The 23,873-nt window shown below is 39.9% G+C and overlaps 1 protein-coding gene across 1 annotated transcript in view; it reads left to right on the plus strand.

Moving 5' to 3' along the window:
- The window catches only part of LOC307148710 (zinc finger matrin-type protein 4), a 126,310-nt gene that overhangs the window by 55,163 nt on the left and 47,274 nt on the right, over window positions 1-23,873 (plus strand). Inside the window, 1 exon segment of the mRNA XM_079854425.1 lies at window positions 20,132-20,356. Coding sequence (XP_079710551.1) covers window positions 20,132-20,356 — 225 coding nt within the window.

The raw sequence follows: 23,873 nt of genomic DNA on the forward strand, positions 1-23,873 counted from the left end.
AGTCTTTAACTCTTTACACCAGCGCTCTTCAGAGATTTGTAAAACGGTCCAACTCTTTCCATCAGATCTGTTCACGAGTCTCAGCCAGTCCCTCTCTGTCACTTCACATCTCCCAGGTAGCTTTTATCTGGTTTCTTCACGCCGATTACTGAAACGAGACACAGGTGTTTGTCATTTGCACTTGACCCACTTACGCGCCGCTCGTCTCCTTTCTCTCTCTCCCGTCACAGACCTCGCTGAACCACGCCCCCCTTGCCACATACCCCCACCGCCTAACTCAGGCCGGGGAGCCATCCTCCATTTCTGGAGAGAAAGTCAGCCACCGCCATCTGCGCCCCCACCCGTGGACCACCTGGAACTTAAAGGGCTGTAATGCCAGATACCAACGGGTGATCTGTGCGTTAGTATCCTTCATGCTATGGAGCCACTGGAGGGGTGCATGGTCCGAACAGAGGGTGAATTTCCATCCCAGGAGATAATATCGGAGGGTGAGGACGTCCATCTGATGGCTAAACACTCCTTTTCAATGGTGCTGTACTTAGTCTCTCTCTTGGAGAGCTTGCAGCTAATGTACAGCACCGGCCGCTCCTCTCCCTCTATCTCCTGAGACAGGACTGCTCCAAGTCCCCTGTCCAATGCGTCAGTCTGCAACAAGAAAGGGAGAGAAAAGTCAGGAGAATGTAAGCTCTATGCCCACCACATAGAGCAGCTTTTACCTGAGTGAAAGCCTGATACTGCTCTGTCCACTGGACCAGATCTGGTGCTTCCTTTTTAGTGAGATCAGTCAGCGGGCTGGCGAGGTTTGAATAATTAGGCCCAAACCCCAGGAACTGTCTTACCTCCTTTTTGGTCTTGGGTCTCGGGCAAGTTGCAACTGCTGTGGTCTTATCAATTTGGGGACACACCTGCCCGTGACCCAAGTGGAAACCCAGATACCTGACCTCCACACGCCCAACCGCACACTTCTTTGGGTTGGCCGTCAGCTCAACCAGTCTCAGTGCTCTCAGGACAGCGCGCACATGCTCTATATGATGCTGCCAGTCATTACTATAAATGACTATGTCATCTAGGTAGGCAGCTGCATGTGCAGTATGAGGCCGGAGAATTCGGTCCATGAGGCGCTGAAACGTGGCTGGAACGGCGTTTGAAAGGCTGTCTTTTCTTTGGATAGAGGCGATAAGGGGATCTGCCAGTAACCTTTAGTTAAATCCAGTGTCGAATAAAAGTGAGCGGTGCCTAGCCGATCAAGCAGGTCATCAATCCGCGGCATTGGATACGTGTTGAACTTTGGCACAGCATTAACTTTGCGGTAATCCACACAGAAACGAACAGAGCCGTCGGTTTTAGGTACTAAAACTATTTGGCTGGCCCATTCAAGGTTGGATTCTTCTATTACCCCCATCTTGAGCATCGCCTCTAATTCAGTCTGAACCACTTTTTTTGGGTGTTCCGGTAACTTATACGGCCGGCAGCGCACCACCATGCCCGGCTCTGTCTCAATATGGTGCTGAATGAGATTTGTTCGACCGGGTAGGGGAGAGAACACGTCAGCAAATTCTGCCTGCAACCTGGCTACATCAGTGATCTGGGAAGGCGACAGTAGAGCGAGAGATAGATTTTTCGTATTCACTTCTGGCCTGAAATCTTCTTCTGCACTAATTACTGTCGCTAACATCACTGACTCTGCCTCACACTATTTTTTAGGGAGGTTGAGTTTAAATTTGACGTGCCCCGTTCCTATCCGTTCGAACTACCTCATAATTGAGATCCCTAACTCGCTGTGTGACCTCAAAGGGCCCTTGCCACTTCGCAAGTAATTTAGAACTTGATGTAGGGAGCAATACAAGGACTTTATCTCCTGGTGAAAATTCTCTCAGTTTGGTTCCCCTGTTGTATAGCCGGGTCTGTCTGTCCTGGGCCTGTAACAAATTCTCGCTTGAAAGCCACCCCAATGTGTGGAGTTTTGTTCTCAGGTCCAGGACATACTGAATTTCATTTTGACTTTCCGAAGGTCCTTCCTCCCAAATTTCCTTTAGGACGTCTAGCACCCCGTGGAGGCTTGTGGGACCTCGCGCACAGCAAACAAGAGGGGTTCCAACCACTTATCCCAATTTTTGGCATCTTCGTGAGCGAACTTACGAATCATGGTCTTTAACGTGCGATTAAATCGTTCCACCAGGCCGTCTGTTTGTGGGTGATAGACGCTGGTTCGAATGCCCAATAATTCATACAGTTCGCATTACGTACGTGACATGAATGCCGTGCCTTGATCAGTGAGGATCTCTTTCGGGATCCCCACTTGGGAGATCAAGCGAAACAGTGCGTCCGCGACTCTTTGGGCGGAGTTGTTGCGGAGTGCCACAGCTTCTGGGTATCGCGTTGCATAGTCTACTATCACTAATGCAAAGTGATGCCCCTGTGCGGATCGTTCTAATGGCCCGATGAGGTCCATGCCAATTCTTTCGAAGGGGACCTGCATTAACGGAAGGGGGCACAAAGGCGCTTTTGGGGAGGCCGGCGGATTTACCAGCTGACATTCACGACACGACGCGCACCATCTTTGTACGTTCTTGTGAATGCCCGGCCAAAAAAAACTAGCCATGAGACGATTTAATATTGTTGTTTGTCCTAAGTGTCCCGCCATGGGATTACAGTGAGCCGCCTGGAAAAGCATTCTCAGTGATCCCGGCTCCGCCTCTCTAAGCTGCACTGCCATGCCCCTTTCCTGCTTTTTATCTCCACAAGAGACATCCGCACATAAATACCCCAGTAATTCATTAAAAGCAGGCCAATTTGTTCCCAGAATTAGTGGATGTCGGAGGTGCTGGTTAACCCTCTGGGGTCGACAAACGCGCCCACGCGTTTTGCTGGATTTTCTTCACATTGTAGCACAATAAACTTAAATTACTCCGTCATTTATGGTCATAAAGAAAAAAGAAATATAAAAAATAATCTGTGATATTTCTACTTTTGTATGTGTCCACTTACAATCAAATCAAAACATTGTACTTTTGTAAAATAAAGAAAATAAACAGGGTGTGCTTTCTGCCTCTCCGTCGCGGTGAACTTTTTTTTTTTGAGCACGTCTATAAACTGAAACAAAACTCAGCGAATACTTGTCACACATTTATGAGCCATATACCTTTAAAACATTTAAGTGTGTACTTTTAAATGATCGGATTCAAACTGAAAACAAATATTCTCTGTTTAAGTAATTTGTATAAAACCAACAAGATGTCCAGCTTCTCACACGCTTGCTAATTATTTTTAATTTGACCACGCCCACGCGCGCAAAAGAGATTCACATGCAAATCTCCACATGGAACGCGAACGCGCTCATTAGCCTACCTCAAAAACAAAGCACCAAAAAACTTCACAATTCTCTGCTTTTCGTCGAGTTTGAAAGACGTACACACCGTGAGCTTACATTGGCTTTACCTCAGAAGAAGAAGAACGCGATTTGAAGACAAGAAAGATGTAAGGTAAGAAATTCTTTCTTACTTAGTTTATGTTATTGTTGCACAAACTTCACACTGCAGTCAAACTGTTGCTAGATATATGGTGAATATTATAATATTTAGACCCATGTTTATTGTTACTGTGTTTGTGGATATCTGCTCAAACGTAGATATGTATAATATGGTAAGCATAATGTTTCCTATTTTGGAGCGCATCGTGCGTTTGAATGTATCATATTTTGGATCGCGTTTGAAAAGCAAAACGCACCAAACATTAGGCTTCATGTTTTTACTATTATCTCATTTCATATCATCATAACAAATGGAAACATTTGAAGTAACATGATAATCAATATATTTTTCTCGTAGTTGTTACTGAAATCTTTTGGAAGATTTATAGGCTGCTATAGGTTATTGTTATTATTATTTTATGCAGCACTGCGCATAGCCTCTATGCCTACAAGACAAACAAACCTGGTGTTCATTATATTATATATTGTTGGAAACATTTGTGTGTGTGTGTGTGTGTGTGTGTGTGTGTGTGTGTGTGTGTGTGTGTGTGTGTGTGTGTGTGTGTGTGTGTGTGTGTGTGTGTGTGTTCTGTGAATTTTAAAAAGCAAATTTAACCAGAAAATACTGATATCAGTATGTTCACTTTTTTTTTTTCAGGGCCCAGATGCTGCACTGAGTCCTGCTGACTTCAACATTCTCATAAGTCTCTGTACATGAACATGGTAAAGTGAAAATCAAACACCTTGGAAATTAAAGGTATGTACAATGTTTTTAGGAATGGCACAAAGGTCTCTGTCTTTGGATTATTGTTTTCAATAATGTGCTTTTTTGTCATTTGTTGTGTATCTTTGGATTATGTTGTGTTGTAAATAAATCCAAACAGCCATTCTTTTTGTAACCCTCTGGGGTCTGAGGGGTTTTCTGGGCCCTGGAGGTGTTCTGACATGCTGTGACATTTGTGCTTTTTTCAGTTATTTATAAACATGTTAATGGCAAAGGTGTAAATTCACTCTATATAGCACAAACAGGGCTACCATAATATGCGAGCAACATGCATGTATATGTTTGAATTTTTAAGAGAATAATGTTTATGCGTGGTTATTGAAAAAAAATAAAAATGAAAGTTTCTGAAATAAGACCACAAAACACATACTAAATATGTGTCAACAAGACTTTTGACTAATGAATGTTGTCGCTTCGAGTTATGGATTCAAAATGATGTGAAAATCATCCTGCCTAATCGTTCACACACAATTTAAATCAATGTATTGTTTTATAAGACAGGTTTTGCTTGGAAAGCCAATATGCGAGGGGGGCGTGAACGAGGAGTGGTTTACACCTGAGAATACAATGTCCCACCCATTATGCGTAATGACTCTGCATAATGAGCCATTCATTCAGGTGTGACACTTCAGCCACAAGAATGAATGCAAGGACAAAATATATATTTAGAATAAGACTTATATTGACCATTTAAGATTTTGCTTACATCTATCTTGTAAATATGTTTTGCTATTTTATTAAAAAGGTTACAATTACAACAATAATTACAATTTCAACAATATTTCAAGTGTACTCTTTCTTTGTAAAAAAAATGATTATAGGCCTACATTTTATCATATGTATTCATTAGTTTGAATATAGCCAACATTGGAACAGCTAACATCTTAGTTGATGACTTTTGTATGTATATATATATATATATATATATATATATATATATATATATATATATATATATATATATATATATAACATATGAGCAGAAATTGCTAAACAAAAGCTTATTTGATGTGGCAGTATATTCTACAGTAAAAACTACCCAAATCTAGTCAACAAAATGTTGTCTTTCATATTTCGCCTGACTGTAACGTTGTTTTTATGAAATATTAGGTCATATAAATGTTAATTTGCAGTTTAATACGTTGCTTATACAAATAGCCTACATTTTATTTCAACATATTTCAGTCGATTTTTACTCATCTCAGTATAGCAATACAGTTTGCTAAAACATCATCATTCATTCACACACAGAAACGCGTTTAAAATTTAAACTGTCTTTTTGCGAGCTGTGGTAAACAGCGCGCATCTCTGCAGCTGCCGTTCATTCATTCACACAGAAACGCGATTCACTTGAGAAGGAAAAAAAACTTACTACAGTATTCCTCAGCTCAGTCGGATCCTTGCTCCTCGAAATACCCGAACTTCTGAGGTACATTTTCCATTATTATTATTCCTCACAGCGCTGCGAGACGGTGTAAACAAGTAGGCTACAATGATCTGATTAAACTTGTGTTTTCTTGAGCTGATATGGAGGCGTTCACAAGTTTGCAGGATTGCCTCAGTCATTTGCGTTTGAATAGCGCGCGCTCTCCGTGGGCGGAGTCACATTAAAAATAATTAGATGAGAACGACTGACGTCTCGCTCTTTTCTTACAGATTACATGAACTGAGAATATTTGTTTTTTATATAAATTACTTCATTTAAAAGAAGAGAATTCAAGCTTCATGTCTGTTTGTCTTTATGTCTGTTTGACTGAGCATTCGCTGAGTTATTGTTCATTTTCGGACACGTTTCAGAATGGACTACACTGACAGAGAGAAGGCAGAACTCGCTTCGTGTTTATTTTTCTTTATTTGGCAAAAAGCACAACACTTCTTTTTTATTGTGAGTATACACAAAAATAATACACATTTAACAGAATCGATTGATGTATGAAACTCCTATGGAAAATCAAAGTCAACAGAGTATTTATGAGTCTCTTTTACACTGATAAAAAAAAGCGAGCTGGTATCGCCGGCGATACCGACGACCCCAGGGGGTTAATCTCCTCATTCTTTGTGCAAGGTTGCTCAGAATGACAGGGCCTTATAGCTCCTAATAGGGCCATTAGGGAGGGTCTTTGTCTTTCTCAGCCTATTAATGAGGTGATCCGCCCCTTCGCATAAAGCTTTCTCACACAAAACACGTCTTACAGTTTTAAAATCAATATATTGTCTTATCTGAATGAGCAGTCAGGGTGATTTTCACATAGTTTTGGAGCAAATATTCTAGGCTACGTCATACAATTTTCAAAAGTCTTGTGAAGAAATAATCAGTATGGGTTTCATGGCCTTATTTCAGTGACAATTGTTTTTTGTATTTTCACAAACCACGCATAAACGTCATTATCTCAAAACTACAAAACTTTTACACACATGCTGCTGACATATTATTGTAGCAGAGTTTGTGCTAAATACAGTGTAATCAGACTTTAGCCATGAAAATGTCACAAGTAACAGAAATAAGCACAAATGTCAGAGCATGTCAGAACACCTCCAGGCCCAGACAACACCTCAGACCCCAGAGGGTTAACTGCCACCTCTACATTATGTCTTTGTCCCCTAAAATGGATTACAGCGGTCACTATAGGATATTTCACCACGTCCCTGTGCACACACCGTACCTGAACCGTGCAGCTCATATCCAATATCTCGGGCTGAATCAGGCTCTGATGGATCGAGGTTTGGTTACATCCTGAATCCACCAGAGCCAGATAGGTACCCCCCTTAATACTCACAGGTATTTGGTACCAGCCAGCCTGACTGGGGGCAGCCTGTGGGACATCCGGGACCCAGATCATTGTCCCCACCTCCATCACCGGACATCTGTCAGTGAAATGCCCCGGGTCCCCGCAACGCCAACAGGCCGGCCTAGACCTACCCTCCACTCTAGTGGTAGGAAGTGGCTCAAGGCCACCCCCCCGGGCGGAGCTCGCAGGCCACCAGCGTAGTCCAGGCAGGACCCACCACATCCTCGGCAGGCCTGGAGGACGAGACCTGGGGAGAGGAACGGGTCAAGGGGAAGAGGTAGGGGTTGAGGGAGAAAAAAAAGAAGGAGAGAGAGAGACTGCTGGGAGGGGTTCAGCGACCCCGGGGCACGCCACCATATGATCCTACCATATCAGTCCAGCGACGTCGGGCGGTGGCACTAGACCCACTCTGCGGTCTTCCTGGGCAGGCGAGTTATAAATTGATCCAGTACCACTCGGTCGATGATTGCCTCAGCCAAGAGCCATTTGCGGCAGGAGTCCCAGAGCTGTTGGGCCATCACAAAGGGTCGGCCACTTTCGCCCAGACCCAGGGAATGGAACCGCTGGCGATGTTGCTCTGGGCTCCGGCTGACCCGCTGTAAGATGGCCCGTTTCAGGTCGTCGAACACCAGGAGGTTCCGGACAGGCAGTTGTTGGGCAGCCACTTGCGCCTCACCAGACAGAAGGGGGATGAGGCGCACCGGCCATTGGTCCCGTGGCCACCCACCTGCCTCTGCAGTCTTCTCGAAGAGGTCTAAGAAGACCTCGGGGTCGTCCTGAACCCCCATCTTATTCAACGGCAGGTGGGTGGGAGTGGTCTGGCGCGCCGAGGCCTCCCTGAACCTCCCGGTCCATCCAGCTCCGGAACCTCTTGCGGTCCTCCTGTTGGGCCTGGACAATAGCCTGGAACTGACGTTCCTGGTCGGTACTCATGTCCAGTAAGGCCTGGTGCTGTTCCTGATGGAGGACCATGAGGGATGAGATGACATCTGAAAGTGGTGTCCCTGACGGAGATTACATGGCGGGGCTGCTTCTTCCTTCCCGGGTTTCGGCACCACTGTAGTATGATTCAGATGAATGGTGAAGGAAGAAGACGGGGTCGGCTTGTCTGAGACTCGTGAATTTATTTCAGTAACAGTAGATCACACAATAACATAAATCCACGCTGCGGGCACTTCTCATAACTCAGTCTTTAACTCTTTCCACCAGCGCTCTTCAGAGCTTTGTAAACGGTCCAACTCTTTCCACCAGATCTGTTCACGAGTCTCAGCCAGTCCCTCTCTGCCACTTCACATCTCCCAGGTGGCTTTTATCTGGTCTCTTCACGCCAATTACTGAAACGAGACACAGGTGTTTGTCATTTGCACTTGACCCACTTACCCGCTCGTCTCCTTTCTGTCTCTCCTGTCACAGACCTCGCTGAACCACGCCCCCTTTGCCACAATAATATTGCACTGTTGAGTATTGTAGAGTAGCTAAGTCTAGAGTCTGTTAAATGTGCAGAACTGTGATAAGGATGCAGTAAGCAAACAATCACTAAGTGGATGTTTTGTTTCCTTTAGTTCCCATATCATTGTAATATGCTGATTTGGTGCTTAACATTTCTTAGTATTATCAATGTTAAAAAACAGTTAATGTTAATGCCTATATTGTTTAGAAATGCCCCCAAACTGTAGTGTGTTTTACAGAGTTTTGAAGATATTCAGTATTTGTCTTGGTCATTTTAGTATTTTCTCTGAAAAATAAACAAAAATGTATGCAAAAAAAATAAGCAATGCTTTTAAAACATGTCTATTAAGGCGAGACACGGCAGGCAAAAACATCGATTTTCATGCAGTGGTCAGTTTTGAGATTTTGGGCTAGTTTACTCCTTCAATATGTGTTCTTTCAAGCTGCTATAAAAAAAACGTTGAAAATATACATTAAGATGTTTATTTTATTACATTTTGTTTACTTGCTGCAGTAAGTTTCTCCTGAATTTACCAGGAAGTTAGTATTCCAACGCGACACGCCGATATCCGTCTGTTCACTGAAGTCTGTCATGACCGGTCATGACGAGTCTCCTGCACAATGCTATGTAACCCAAATATGGGCATTTCCTTTCTATCAGTAACCAATCATGAATGTCCAAAGGGGGATTTAAAGCTAAAGACAATTTCTCATTTAGAGCTATTTTAAATCTTTAACTGCAGTTTTCTCAAAATGAGTTTTTTGTCATTCTCCAGTAGAAACATCTCAGTCTATGTAGCACCTATGTACACCAAACTTTCCAGTTATACACTTAGCAGTATTCTGAAGATATTTTCAGAGTGATTTGTTAATAAATCATTCCTGGCCTGATTTATGTGACATTTTAATTAAAAAAAATATGGCGAAAATCTATTTTTTATGGCTATGGACAGTATATTTTGATTCCCTAGGTAATGAAAGCATGAGGTAATGAAAGTTTTTATTTTCATCTTGTGTGTAAACAAAATGAAAAAATAATTTTGCACCTGGCTTTATCATATGTTCAGATCTATCTACAGAAAATATATGCAAAATTGTGCATATTTAATGAGAGAATGCCTAATTTGCATAATTAAACATAAAAATTTCTAAAACTTGTAATATATTTTTTTGATATACTTGTGTAAGTAATCAACTGAGAAAGTTTCATGGTGATATCTATTATTTTAAATTTTTACCCTATTCACCTGTAGTGTCTCACCTTAAAAAGTGAAAAAAAAGTTTGGGTTTCACTTTATTTTGATGGTCTGTTTAACACATTTTGTTGACTATAAGTAACGTTGCACCTACTGTACATGTCTTCTAACTCTCATTAGAGTGTTAGTAGATTGGTAGGGTTAGGGTTTGAATAAGTTGACATATACTTGCAAAGTTACTTATAGTAAGGGACTGTTCGTTATTTATTTAAGGGGCCACCGGAGGAGTTTTGAGATCTGTTGTCAAAAAAGACATGACCCTCCCTTCGCCAGCAATATTTTTTTCTATGACCCTCCAAAATGATTGTGAAAAAAGGCATGACCCTCCCCGATAATTTATTGATTAGCCTAATTCTGTACTGGTTTGCGCTTGGCAAAGATGTTCAGATAGCCATTGTTTGTTTGTTTTTTAAACCATAAACTCTTGCTTTCTCATCTGGCTGTAACGATAGACCAAACCTATGATTCGGTTCGTATCACGATTTTTTATTTTAGATTTGAAAAAAAAATCATGTTTTCGGTGCTGATGCAGTGTGACTCGTTCAACATGTGGGTGGCGTTGCGAATAAAGCATCTAAAAGCTGTCACAAAGAACCGGCAAAAGTAATGATTATTAATATGTCATATATAGCTAGACATTTTAATTGTTTATTAATAAACAAGTGTTTTCTGTGTCGACTGCAAAGATGAAGTTAACGATGCGTCGCGATCTTCTCAGAACGCGCCAGAGAGAAATGCACATTTCATAAGGAGAAAGCAGTCTGTTTTCCTTCGTTTTGAATTGTTCTGCATGTTTAAAAGTAGACATTTCAAGCTGTCTATATATTTCCCAGGTCTATGAGGCAAGTAGCATACCTTACGCTGAGTTTCGGTTCATTTATGAGACAAGAGTCCAGTTCACTCGCCCGCGCCTCCGTGTCATGATTATCTATTTTCTACTATATTTAGACTACTTCTTATTTATTAAATCCAGATGAGACATTGATTAAAATTAAGATAAAATTAATTAAAAAAATGAAATTCACTTTAAAGAAAGGCTTTGTGCTTTCTGTTTGAGGTCTCTGTGCAATTTTTAAAGTCGCTTCAGAGCAGTCATGTCCGTGCGTAATGGAGAACTGTCACGTCGGTAACATTTTTTTTTTTTTTTTTTCACATAAATGCAAACACGAAAAATAAAATAAAAATAATATAAAATTTAATTTTCTGTGGAGGCCGATATTCATCCGGTGGGTATATATATATTTTGGTTTGCAAAGTGTAATTTATAGAATTAGGCTACTAAAAAATATTTTGCCACCTAAAAGTTAAAGATTTGTTTGTGTCACGTCACATGTGTAGGGGAGACCGGGGACAGTTGCAACAGGGGATGGTTGCAACATGTCATTTTTCTCCAATCAGAAACAAGCTAGAGTGATGATACTCACACTGAACATGCACAGTTAGACCCTCCCCCCACCAAAAAGACAGTAGACATATTAAACATCTGCTGCTGCATTTATTGAACAAAACTTGTTTTGGAGGTATGAAAGTAAATTTTTTCATGAGATATATTTTTGTCATACTGTCCTGAAATTTTGTATGAATTAATCAAAACTTACTTAGTTTGAATTATTGTTTTGTTGACTTCTAAGTGACATGGTTAGCATGTGTAAAAGTCAGTGTGTCTAGCAGGAATATGATGTTCTGTCATGGCTGATAGGGTCGGGGACGGTTGCAACAAGTTATAAATAGCATGTTTAATAAAAGTTTGTTGCATTGCAAATTGTTCAATTCTTCCTGTCTGACACTGAAATATGGAGAGATTGAATATCATCTGTAATTCCTGCACACCGAATCTATGTAGGCCTATGTTCTACACATGAACAAACAAAACTCAATAACTGTTATTTGATAAATATGACTAAATACTGTAAATAAATTATAGGCTACAATAATATTATTGAAATAAATAATACTATAATATTATAGTAGGCCTAAAACAGTTAATATTTTCAAAATTCTATGCACATTGAGACAAAAAGCTTAAGTTAATTAGTGAAATTTAAGGTATTTTTAATCATGTTGCAACCGTCCCTGGGTTGTGTTGTAACCGTCCCTGGGCTGGGGTCAGTTGCAACATCTGGCTTCTTCCATTCAAATAAATACTGTGAACGATATGTCATATATAATCATCTTTAAATGGTATGGGTAATTAGCAGACAGATGCAAGTTTAATATATACAAATTTGGTTGGGCTAGTCCAAACAGTCTCTGAGTAACAGAGAGAAATGCAAAAAGTGTTGCAACTGTCCCCGGTCTCCCCCTATTTCCCTCATATTAAATATAAAACGCATGTGACTGATATTCTTCTAATGTCTTGACTCCTTTCAGACGTTTCAAATAAATGCATTTTCTGAGAATTTTTATTTTAAGTTTTGACTGCAAATGTCACGTCCATTCACTGGAATCGCCCAATTTTAACGAATTTATCCTCAACTAGTTTTTGTGGTGTAGGTCTATGTATTTTATGTTAACTTAAATAATAGCCTACTAATAGTGATTTAAAGATGTGGTAGCGCTGCGAAGATCGCGAGTCGTCAACTTCATCTGTCTAGCCGACACTGACATAAAAAATAACTGTTTTATTAGTAAACAATTAAAATGTCTCCTGCTATATTGAACATATTTGCCTTTTCCTTACAAAACACTGACAGTTTTTTTTTTTGTTTTTTTTTGAGCAGCTGCGGACAAATTATTTCGACACACACACACACACACACACACACACAATATTGATAAACAAATTTCATTTAATTTATTGTTTAATAAAATTAAAAGCCTATTATTTTTAGTTTATTAACAGCAACAACAGCTGTAAAGATGAAGTTGACGATCGCCATCTCCGTAGTAGCCTAGTGAACACGCCTATAGAGAGAAATGCACATCATTACATAACCAGAGAGTAGCCTATTTCTTTTCGTTTTAAATTGTTAAAAAGACATTTCAAGCTTTCTTAAGATATATTTCATGTATGTGAGGCATATGCTGAGTTTCGTTAAGTTAGGATGAGATGCGCTCCTGTTTACGAGCAGTGCAAGTGACCACGCGGGCGCCTCTATGATTGTGTTGTCTGCTATATTTGGTATTTGGCAATTGGTTGATAAAAAATATATTAAAATTAAGATACAATTTATACAAAACGAAATTCACTTAAAAAAATCGCTTTCTGCAAAACAAAACTTAATTAAGTGGTCAAAATCATGTCTGACCCGCTCCATGTCTCTCGATATTGTATATACTCGTGTGTGCGGTTCACTTTTCATAATCAACATAGATGAAAAAATAACATTATTATATTTTAACAAAAATGAAACTAAATGAGCTTATTTAATGGTAACAACACAGTAGGCCTACAGACTCTGTATTTGTACAAATTGCTGCACATTCATTTTATTCTGAATTTTGCACACACAAGATGAAAGGCATTTGTTTGTGCATGCATGTAAAACATATCTGCAACATTTATCAAGTTCACTGATAATTATGCGTGCATTTATTAATTATTATCTTAATGAATAATGTAACAAGGACGAAGCATGTTTGTTTAGAATTTGGATCGATCATCGCAAATAGATCCGAATGAAGAAACGTACAAAACCATAGGCTATAGAAAATGGGTAGCCTGGGTGCCAGCCCGAACCCCGCCCACAAAATTTTTTGGTCGGGAAGTTCGGTCTGGACTCGCTCCGTTGAGGAGCTATTATGCCCGAACAAAAATTGTTCGGACCAATCAAATTGCCAGGGCGGGCTTTAATCGATGATGGACAGATGATCTGCGGTTACGTAATCACCCACGTCACAAAAGAGCGCTTGATTTGAATTAGTTTACAACAAAGACGACTGCAGCTGGAGAATTGAGATTTCACGAGTTCACATTTACAAATAAGTCAGATAGAATAAATGCGTATATAAGATTTCACGAGTTCACACAAATAAGTCAGATAGAATAAATGCGTATATGACGTGCTGTCCGAGGAGAGGGCTGTGGGCTCGGTAGCCATACTCCCCCCCCATACTCGTATTCCTGGTTGTGAGAGAACAAGACAAGAGTGAGGATTCGGGGTGGTGGAGGGATGCTGAAAACTGTCAAGGAGTGTTAGGTAAGTTGACAGAGTGAATATGCTTCCTCGGTAACGTTAGACATGGTATTGTTTGATGACAAGTTGATATTGGATTGATTATTTGTACGTGCTCCTCCCGAACTTTGTTTATGAAACATCATGTGTAGATTCCGCCATCGCGTCTGTTATAGAAGATATCCACAGCGCATTCATTTTAAAAGAGGAACAGAGAGCCGCGACATTTTGTTGGTTGAAAATATGAATGAAAACATGCGTCATTTACTCCGTTGCTCTGATTGGTTGTAGGTCTATCCAATTGAGTGCAGAGTTTTTTTTTTTTTCCTGGTTCGGTTGAGACACGCCCCATAATCAAATCTCTATGGAGCGGTATCAGACTCACATTCTGACTAGAATATGAGTATGACGAAGTCAGGCTAGAAAATGGGTGGGCCCGGACCTAAATGCCCACCCGGGCCCAATGGTAGCGCCGCGGCTGGTGGTAGTAGCCCTACATCTTACACATCGTGGAAACAAAATAAGAATGGAAACTAAAATATGCAGTTTTGCCCTACAGCGCACATTCTATCAGCAGTTCTGGCGCCTCAGTCCCAATACTGTTAAACTCGACGTACGTTCACATCACATGTTAATGCAGCGGTAGAGTTACTCACAGGACACTGTGCACTTAACAAAAGTTCATTATTTGCTCGTGCTTTAAAGCTTTGCCGGGTAAACATTTCTTTGGCATTCTGTTCTGACATGATGCACTTTTTCTAAGCGCGAACTGAAGCGCACACTGTCAAACAGCGCCAAACTGGATTTTTGTTGGGTCAGACCCATCTGATATCGAAGGGGGGCTGATAACGCGAGATCAACATGGAGCTAAATGGAAAAAAATAGCACCAAACAAGCCACTTTGAAATGTTGCTGTTTTAATGAATATAAAACTTGGGTGACCCTCCCCCTAGACTAAAAAAAGTTGGATGACCCTCCCCTCAACAAAGAATAAAAAGACATGACCCTCCCCTATTTTCCTCCGGTGGCCCCTTCCATAAATACCGAACGGTCCCTAAGCAGAATGTCTGTTGGGGGACCATAACAATAAAGAGTTATCAGATATTAAGCAGATATTCTACTAATAATCTACTGAGAGTTAGTTGACATATAGTTGCAAAGTTGCTTATAGTCAACAGAATGTTCAAAAGGGACCATCGAAATAAAGTGTTACCATGACTTCTGTCTAAAGTTAATTCATTTCTTTCTTTTAAAAACCTTGAGAAAGTGATTCATGCTTTTATTCATGATTTGCCCATTTATATTAGAATGGCTTTTTCTGTGTCTATTTTTAAGTCTAAGTTAAAAACTTCTCTGTTCAATAAGGCTTTTAATTCTGACACTTGTCCTTGTCTTATGTTTGCCACATGTTTATAATGCAATTAATAATATTAACTGCTTTGTATTTTTATCTTTGTGCTATTGGTTTTTTAGTCATTTTGTTGTAAAGCACATTGGTTAAATTTGGTTGTAGTAAATAGTGCTATATAAATTAAATTGTCATTGCCATTTCCACTAGTAAAAAATCCTTGCTAGGGCTGAAATAGTCTAAAACGTTTTGGTTTACTTGACTGTAACCCTGTTCCCTGAAAAAGTGGGAACGAGATTCTTCGTTGCTTAGCGCTATGGGAACACCATTGTGTGTGTCCGGTTGTGAAGCATGTGTGCAAACACGCCAATGAACTTGGCCTTAGATAACCTCTGAAAATGACGTAATTGGAATACTGGAATGTGCAACAGGTGTGCCTTCAGTTATAACTTTGTCTGAAGAGACGTATGAACACATCCTCAGTGTGGCAATATAGTGCAGCATCTCGTTCCTGCTTTTTCAGGGAACGGGGTTACAGTCAAGTAACCTGAGACGTTCCCTTTCAAAAGCTTCTATCTATGCTGCATTCCTCAGCGCTGTGAGCCAGAGGCAGCAGTGAATATGTGTGACTCAGGGTCAATGTCATGTATAGGCTAACTCGAAAATAATATTGAGCTTAAATGGTAAAGAAAAAGAAAGAGCAAGCCATTCCACTGATGCAGCTATATCAGCCCATTGATCCATGCACATATCTACCTAACTAACCTTCAGCCCACTCTACCACTGACCTACCCCACCTACCCGGTGTAAACATGGCATATTGCTTATGGTTGCCAAGCAATATCACAACATTCAACTGATCACAAGTGTGCGTATATCAACTAATTTATCTATCTATCTATCTATCTATCTATCTATCTATCTATCTACAGTATATATTTATCTATCTATCTATCTTTATTATTTTATATATATATATATATATATATATATATATATATATATATATATATAGAGAGAGAGAGAGAGAGAGAGAGAGAGAGAGAGAGAGAGAGAGAGAGAGAGAGACTTTGAATTGATGTGTGTTACACATTTCCATCAGCATTGTGCCCTGAACAGATCCACCTCTTAATTGGATTTTGCACTGTTAAAAACAATTGATTCGCAATGGACACTTTCAATCACTTGAGCTTTTGTCACTGGATATTTGCCAGTTTGGAAAGTCATCAGTGTGGGTGGCAATAAACACTAAACTTGGGCTAAAATTGCTGCTGTTTTCTGTGTGAGGCAAATTTGTTTTAACATGTTTTTAGTCTCTCTGCCCATATTTGATTACGTTCACTTTAAAGTGATCTTAACCACATTACAAATGTCTACTTCAGGTATCAGGACAAATATGTGGCATGTGTTTCTATCTTTAGCCTGTCAATGACTATTGAATTTCATTTCCTGTCATAAGGGGGGAATGATTTCAATTATGCAGGGTAGTGTTTCTTACAGCCCTCTAGAATAATTCCACTAATGTGTCTGGTTATCCATACAGTAGATATTATAACATACTCTCAATGGTGAGAGGGAGAATCATCACAGTTCACTGAAGTCAGAGTTCTGTGGGTTATTCGCTCCCTTTTGACTCGTTTTTTTTTAGTCTTTTGTGACAAAGATGAATCTCAGATGGCGATCACACAGTAGACAGCTTTATAAAGTATTAGTGAACCAATATGAAAGGACTTTTCCACAAATTTAAAGAGAAAGTGGTAGAACGGGGGTTTCAGGAAAGATTAGAGTCAAAAGTAACCTTCATGAAAATCCAGAGTGCTGCTCGCTTGGGAAAACTCATCAGACGAGGATCGGTGCTGACAGTCGAAGCGGATGTGATTGAGTTGCCCTTGAGATTTTTACCTGTCCGCCCCTCGTCTCTTTCTGCTCTTCTTGTCACTCCAGCTGTAAAACCATCTTTGCTTTGGGGTTCAACTACAACAGCTGCCTCTGCACACCATGCCATGCTCTGTAGGAATAAATACATAGATGTGTGTGTTAGGGATATGCAAACTTATTTTATACGGAAGCCCTGCATATATTGAATGTGATTTCATCAAGTACAACATGTTCCTGGATCAACATCTTTGTTGATCCTTGAACAAATTTCCAAACAACCAATCAGATTTGAGGGACGAGTTTACAGTTTCTGTCAAGTTTAGGCTTACAACCAGGGTTAGGTCCTTCTACACGTTATTCAACTATCATTTCCCTCTGACTTTAGGGATAACTTAAGGGTTAGGTTTAGGAGAAGAGATAGGACAACATTTTTAGACAGGAATGTTGTTCCTGGATCATCAAAATATATTGATCCAGGAACCTCACAATGAAAATCACTATAACCATAAATGCAGAGTTTTAAGATGTCCAACAGACCCTGATCAGATGCCGAAAGGATGTTTACACCACATTATTTTTTGCTTTTGAAAGGAGCACAAGAGATTGAAACAAAACGCATGGGTCTAGAGATAGATTAACTATTTTTAACTTGAAACACCTTCTTTAAAACCCTCATAATTATTTAGAAATGTATTGTTGAATGCTGTGAATTTGTCACGAAAGCGGTGCTTTGATGACTGTATCGGATAAAGCGGATTAATTTAGAGTCGCAACTTCTCGGAGAGGATTTTAACTTGCTGACAGATCAACAGTAGCACACTGTCAGCATGCTAAAAAAACCTGCTTGAGAAGTCTCTAAATTCATTGTTAAAAAAATACTACATGTACACTAAATTCACCATTCGACTCTGTAAGGATGTCCACTGAAGGCAAGTTTGTAGAGAACCCACGTGTAGTTTATTTCCAAAGCATGATCAAACATAAAACAAAGGCATGACGTGGCATTAACTCAAAACATAGACATGACCAGGGGCCTCATTTATAAACGTTGCGTACGCACAAAAGAAGGCGTACGCCGCTCTCTACGCAATAATTGGTATTTATAAAAAGCAAACTTGACGGGAAAATGTGCGGTCCTTCACGCAAGCTCTGACCCAGGCGTACGCACAAAAACGGGTGAAATGAGAAATGGCGACACCGTCGGCAGATGGAAGAAACACGTGAAAGTGTGTGAAACTGTAGACCGTTGTGTAAAAGAAATGGCAATACTGCGTCTCATAAATAACATGAAGACTTCACAAAGCAAGTCTTACAATTAACAGCCTACACAAACACCCGTTTGATCGATCTGCAGTGTAAAACAAACAAAATCAAATGAAGATTACAACAGAAATGCAAATTAACACATAACAGATATTTATGTTCTGCAATAATATTAGCATGTTATGCAATTCATCCTCATAACACATCTGTAACTTGTCAGATGCAATCAAATGGATGGTAATAAAATGCCATGATGCCATCACAATGCGTAATGACGCACAATGGCTGATCATGCGCTTCACGCTTGCGCGTGAGTGAAGTTACGTTTCTTGCTTTTCCTCTCTGTGTTTGCCATGATTTCGCAATCGATGAATATTAACTTGTGGGCGTTTCACGGTCTATTTATGGGCAACTATGGGCGTGACATGAAGCCGCAAAAGCTGCGCTACATTTAGAATTGATTGTGATTTATTAAGGGAAAACTGCGTAGGATGTGCGTGCGCACGGTTTTATAAATCCGAATATTTCTGTGCGTACGCACATCCTATGTTTCATCCGTACGCCACTTCTGACGCAAATCCTACGCAAAGTTTTATAAATAAGGCCCCAAAACGCTTGCCAACAGTACTTGTCAAAACTTGACAAGGACACACAGCTAGCATGAGGGCTTAAATACACACAAGCCTAATGACTAGACAAGGGACACCTGTGAACAATGAAACAATGAACCAATGACAACTTGACAACACAGAACACATGGCAGGATCACATGACTTAAACAGGGGATCACATGATAGACATGAAACAAGAACATGAAACAAAACCAAATTGTGACATAGTCAGGCATCCTGACCCAACCCTAATGTCTGTAAGCATTTTTTGTCAGACTGAAAGCTGGTTTTAAGTGATCCATGCACAGTGATATAAATCATCATGCTCATCCGAGTGAGAAGTGGGTGGTTATAACAGAAAGGTGTATTACTGTATGTGTTCTTGGTTGCTACAGTATGACAAATCAACTAAATTAAATGAACAACTTCCTAGCGACCAGTGTCCAATATATATATATATATATATATATATATATATATATATATATATATATATATATATACACACACACACATATATATATATGTGTGTGTGTGTGTGTGTGTGTGTGTGTGTGTGTGTGTGTATTTTATATACACACACAACATGACACCATTGCCATCTGTTTTGATCAAAATGTGGCAGTGTTCTTCATAAATAGATAGATGGTATCATGTTGTGTGTATGCTTGTAGATTCAGTGCATTGTTTCTATGATAATTTACAGAATGCAAACTTCTGTTACTTTTAACCTAAAAGCTCTTAAGCATTACTTCATTGATTTAAAAAAACTGTTGCAATTTTACTTCAATGGGCCTCTGAAAGTGCAGTAAACAATCATAGTGTGTTTAGCTCATTCTAACCTGCGGCAGTGTCATGTCCTGTGGCTATTTGGGGTTGGTAACCATGGTAACAATCCCCATGGTTTCTTTGAGAGTGTCACCTGGAAGATCAATCCATTTGCTTGCTTTTTCCTCATAAGATGGAGGAAGGTAACCTAACTCAGGGGTGAATTTTCATCTCCACATGTGCTGACCCTCTCTTGACCTGCATAGATCAGGCTTGGAGCCATCGGTGTGTTTGCCAGCAGGGTAGTTTCAGCTGCACTCAAAATAATCTTTATTGTTTGTTTTGATATTGAATTGGCTCATAGATGCTATATTGATGGAAGTTTATTCTGTTCTGTGCAGAGTCGGCCCCGCCCACCCCTCAGACCACAGACACACCCCCTCCAACGTGGCAGCCGCTGACCAATCACGGAGAGGCGGGCAAGTACTGCTGCTTGTGTGGCGCCTGGTTCAACAACCCACTGATGGCACAGCAACACTATGAAGGCAAGAAGCACAAGAGAAATGCGGCGCGGGCGCGATTGCTGGAGCAGCTGGCTGGCAGTCTAGATGCCAACGAAAGTACAGGTCAGTCTTCAATTGAGTGTTAAAGTTCAATTTTAACAACAAAAATCTAAATCTTGTTTCCTCTTTAGTGAATAACTAAACTAAAACAGGCTAAAGAGCTACAAGGATGCAGTTCAGAGTCCATGCATTTTCTAGCACACGTTTCTTACATCCAGTACAGTACCTCCCCTTCCTCTGCTTCCCACAGTTGAATCCTGTCAGTGACTTTGTGCTCTTCAAATGCATATTTCACATTGATGTAATCACTAGACATGTTAGTCATACAGTGTGTGATACAGGTGTCTTGACAGATCCCATAAGCCAGTTCAAATAAACTGTGAGTCACATCGCAGTGGTTGCTCTGGGTTTTCAACAAGGTCGAGTCGAGTATTGCCTTCGGATACATCTCAAGAACTAGATCCATAAGCCTTGAAGGGTTACTTTCCCTAAGGCAAATTAGCAAAAGGCTTGTCACTTGTCTTTAGGAACTAAGACTTAAAGCGCTTTGATTCCGATTCTGCTACTGAAATGAACAAGTCAGTCTGGTTCAGGCTTCTTTTGTTCAGTAGTTGTTTAAATACTTATTCAGTGACATTATTACTGCATAACCATGAAAATGAAAGACGGAAACAATTTCAACACTAATACAAAGTATGTCATTTTGTTTTTTAACAAACCTATTTTAGTTCACTCAAAAACACAAAAAGTAACCTAAAAGAAGAATACAAAAGAAGATATTTTGATACTTGTTGTCCATAAAATGATATCCTGAAAACACTGATTGGCTGATCAAAGTGATTGGCATCTCAACTTATATATTTACACACACACAAATGTTGTTTGGTCCCCATTGACTTTCAAAATATCCGGTTGGAACATGAATGGGTAAATATTGACATTTTCAATTTTGGGTGAACTGTTCCATTAAAAGCTTCTGTTTTCCATAATGTTCAAAACATGGATGGTGATTTTATACTGCCTAGATCCATAAAATCACCATAAAAGCAAGTTTTTTAAGTCATTGTTCACTATTTATCTTCACTCTAGCACTGTATGTTGTTCAATCTTGCCATATAATATGCTGGCTTCACAGCTATCGTAAATGTCCTACTTCCCACTTCTGAAGTCGGGATTATGAGCTCATCGCATTCAAATTTTGATTTGAGAGGGCTTTTGTGTACAATTTTTTTAACCAGGAAACTAATATTTACGATAATTCCAATGCATCAATAATCATCATAAACAATCATCATATTGACTAGTGTTATTGGGTTTTTGGAGGTGAACAATTCTGTTAAGTTTAAACATCCAGTGCAGAAAAAAACCCTGTTGCCATCAATGCCAAAGTTATTAAGAAGGAGACAGAGATAACCGATGTGTAAGAGTAGAAAGACTGTCCTAATGTTTCCTTAAATACCAGCAAACTGACCAGTCCAAGGGTAATCAGAGCTTCAGGCTCATGAGACATCAATCACAGTGAAGAGTATTGTCCAAAAAGAGCATGTGGATACCCGCCAAGACTCAGCAGGTAATTGAGCTTCTGCATTACCAGAGATAGAAACACACAAATCACAATGCAGAGGACGAACAAGCCAGGAAGCCATGCCTTATTTTTAACCACTGTTTACAATCCTGCATAAAGTCCATCATAAAGTCATGCATTTAAAATGTCTTTGGGGGACAAACCTGTTGCGCTGCTCATAGTGTTGACAAACACATAGTGTTTCTTTTTCAATAAAAATCCTGTGGAATCTGCAGTTGTGGATGGTTTTTGTCAAGCCTGGAGGCAACAAAAACAAAAATATTACATTGACGCTTGCATTCTGCATAAGAGATGATAATTTTCCCTAGCAGGATGCTCTTGTCAGGAGCTTTTCTCTGTGAATGTCATGTCAATTGAAATATAAGCAGAAATGCTGTTGATTACAAAAGCCTCTCATAAAGATGTTCCTCACTCGCAAACATCACATCTGCTGTTAAAGGTGAAGTATGTCAAAATGCATTCTCTGAACCCAGTTTACTGTTCATTGACTACTATTAGTATGCCATTCATGGGTTTATTTCCCCCCAAAGTGTAAACAATGAGCCCCTGAAGCACCCTCTATACCCTCAACTTGCCTCAACACACCTGCCTGGAAGTTTCTTGTATGCCTAGTAAGACCTTGATTAATTGGTTCAGTTGTGTTTAATTGGGGTTGGAGCTAAACTCCCAAAAGTGGCCCTCCTGGAGCAGGATTGGACACCATTGATCTAAACATTGAGAGCAGACCGCTCAGATCTGTCTCTTTCCAGTTCAACCTATAGTCATCCTTGGTCATGACATGTCAAAGTGAAGATATTGAGTTGCAATGCTCTACAGTGGACGCTTCAATACCACAGCATCATCATACATTCAATCAGAAAGACAAATATTACGGTTTATATTGTTTACTTTGACTTATTCAATGTAGACAAGTCTCAAAATAGTATATATAGTATAAATAGTATAAGTCTCAAAATGATATATAGAAATTCAACAGTTTTCACTGTTTTTCATGGGACCATTAAGCATGTACTTTAAATTGACTGGTGCTTGCCTTTGCACACAAAACATATGAAACCGGCTTCGGCTTCACCCCGTCTTGTTATAATCAGCGGGTTCCTCAATCCGCAGCGGCTCCAAGCAGGACGTCAGAAAACAGAGGACTGTGTCTGTTCATCTCAGCCTCATTGGTCTGTCACTGCTCTTCAATGTCAGAATATTTGAAATGACCAATCAAATCAAAGTAGCCGGACTTTATGTTCACAGAATTTCAGCAGCGTGACTTGACGCTTCAGTTTACGGTCAAGTGCGAGATAAGATGTAAGTAGCTAACAGCATAAAAAAAAAGGCCAAATGTAAATTCAAAGATGATTTACAGAGAATATTCCTGTGTTTTCGTTTCGGTCGGGATCCGTGTAAAGCAGAATGCATGAACTGCAAAGCTGGCACGTACGTATCAGTGTCAAATAAAGGTGCTAGCGACCTAGAAGCCCACATTAGGAAAGCATAGGCTACAAGAGAACATCAGGAGGATTGAAATTGTTTTTTTACTGAAATAGTGTAGTAGATTTTTTATTTTATTTTAACCTATGGCCATGAAAAGAAATAGTGTCATGCAAAAGGTGTTAAAAGCTAAACTATTTTTTTATATATATATTATTCTATTGTTGCGGGCCAAACGTTGAATGGAAAGGAAGTATTACTTTATGTATTAAAGTACAATAACATAGTTGCAAGGTTGTGAATGCATTTGTCAAGTATTTTTTTATGCATTCACCCCCCCAACCATGCCCCCACCCCTTAACCACGCCTCCTCAAACCACGCCCCTACCCATCAACCACGTGTGTTAGTCTACTCAATTGCTTTTTCATGACACATAGAAACGCAGCTAAAAGTATTCCTAATATTTTGGACTGTTTATTGAAAGTTGCCTGCTTTAACCTGTTGAGACATGCCTTCACAAGCACCCGTTAGAGATGTATTTGTGATGTTTGAGTTGGGGGAGGCGCGATAAG

Source organism: Squalius cephalus (assembly GCF_949319135.1).
Source record: "Squalius cephalus genome assembly, chromosome: 21".
Taxonomy (NCBI): Eukaryota; Metazoa; Chordata; class Actinopteri; order Cypriniformes; family Leuciscidae; genus Squalius; species Squalius cephalus.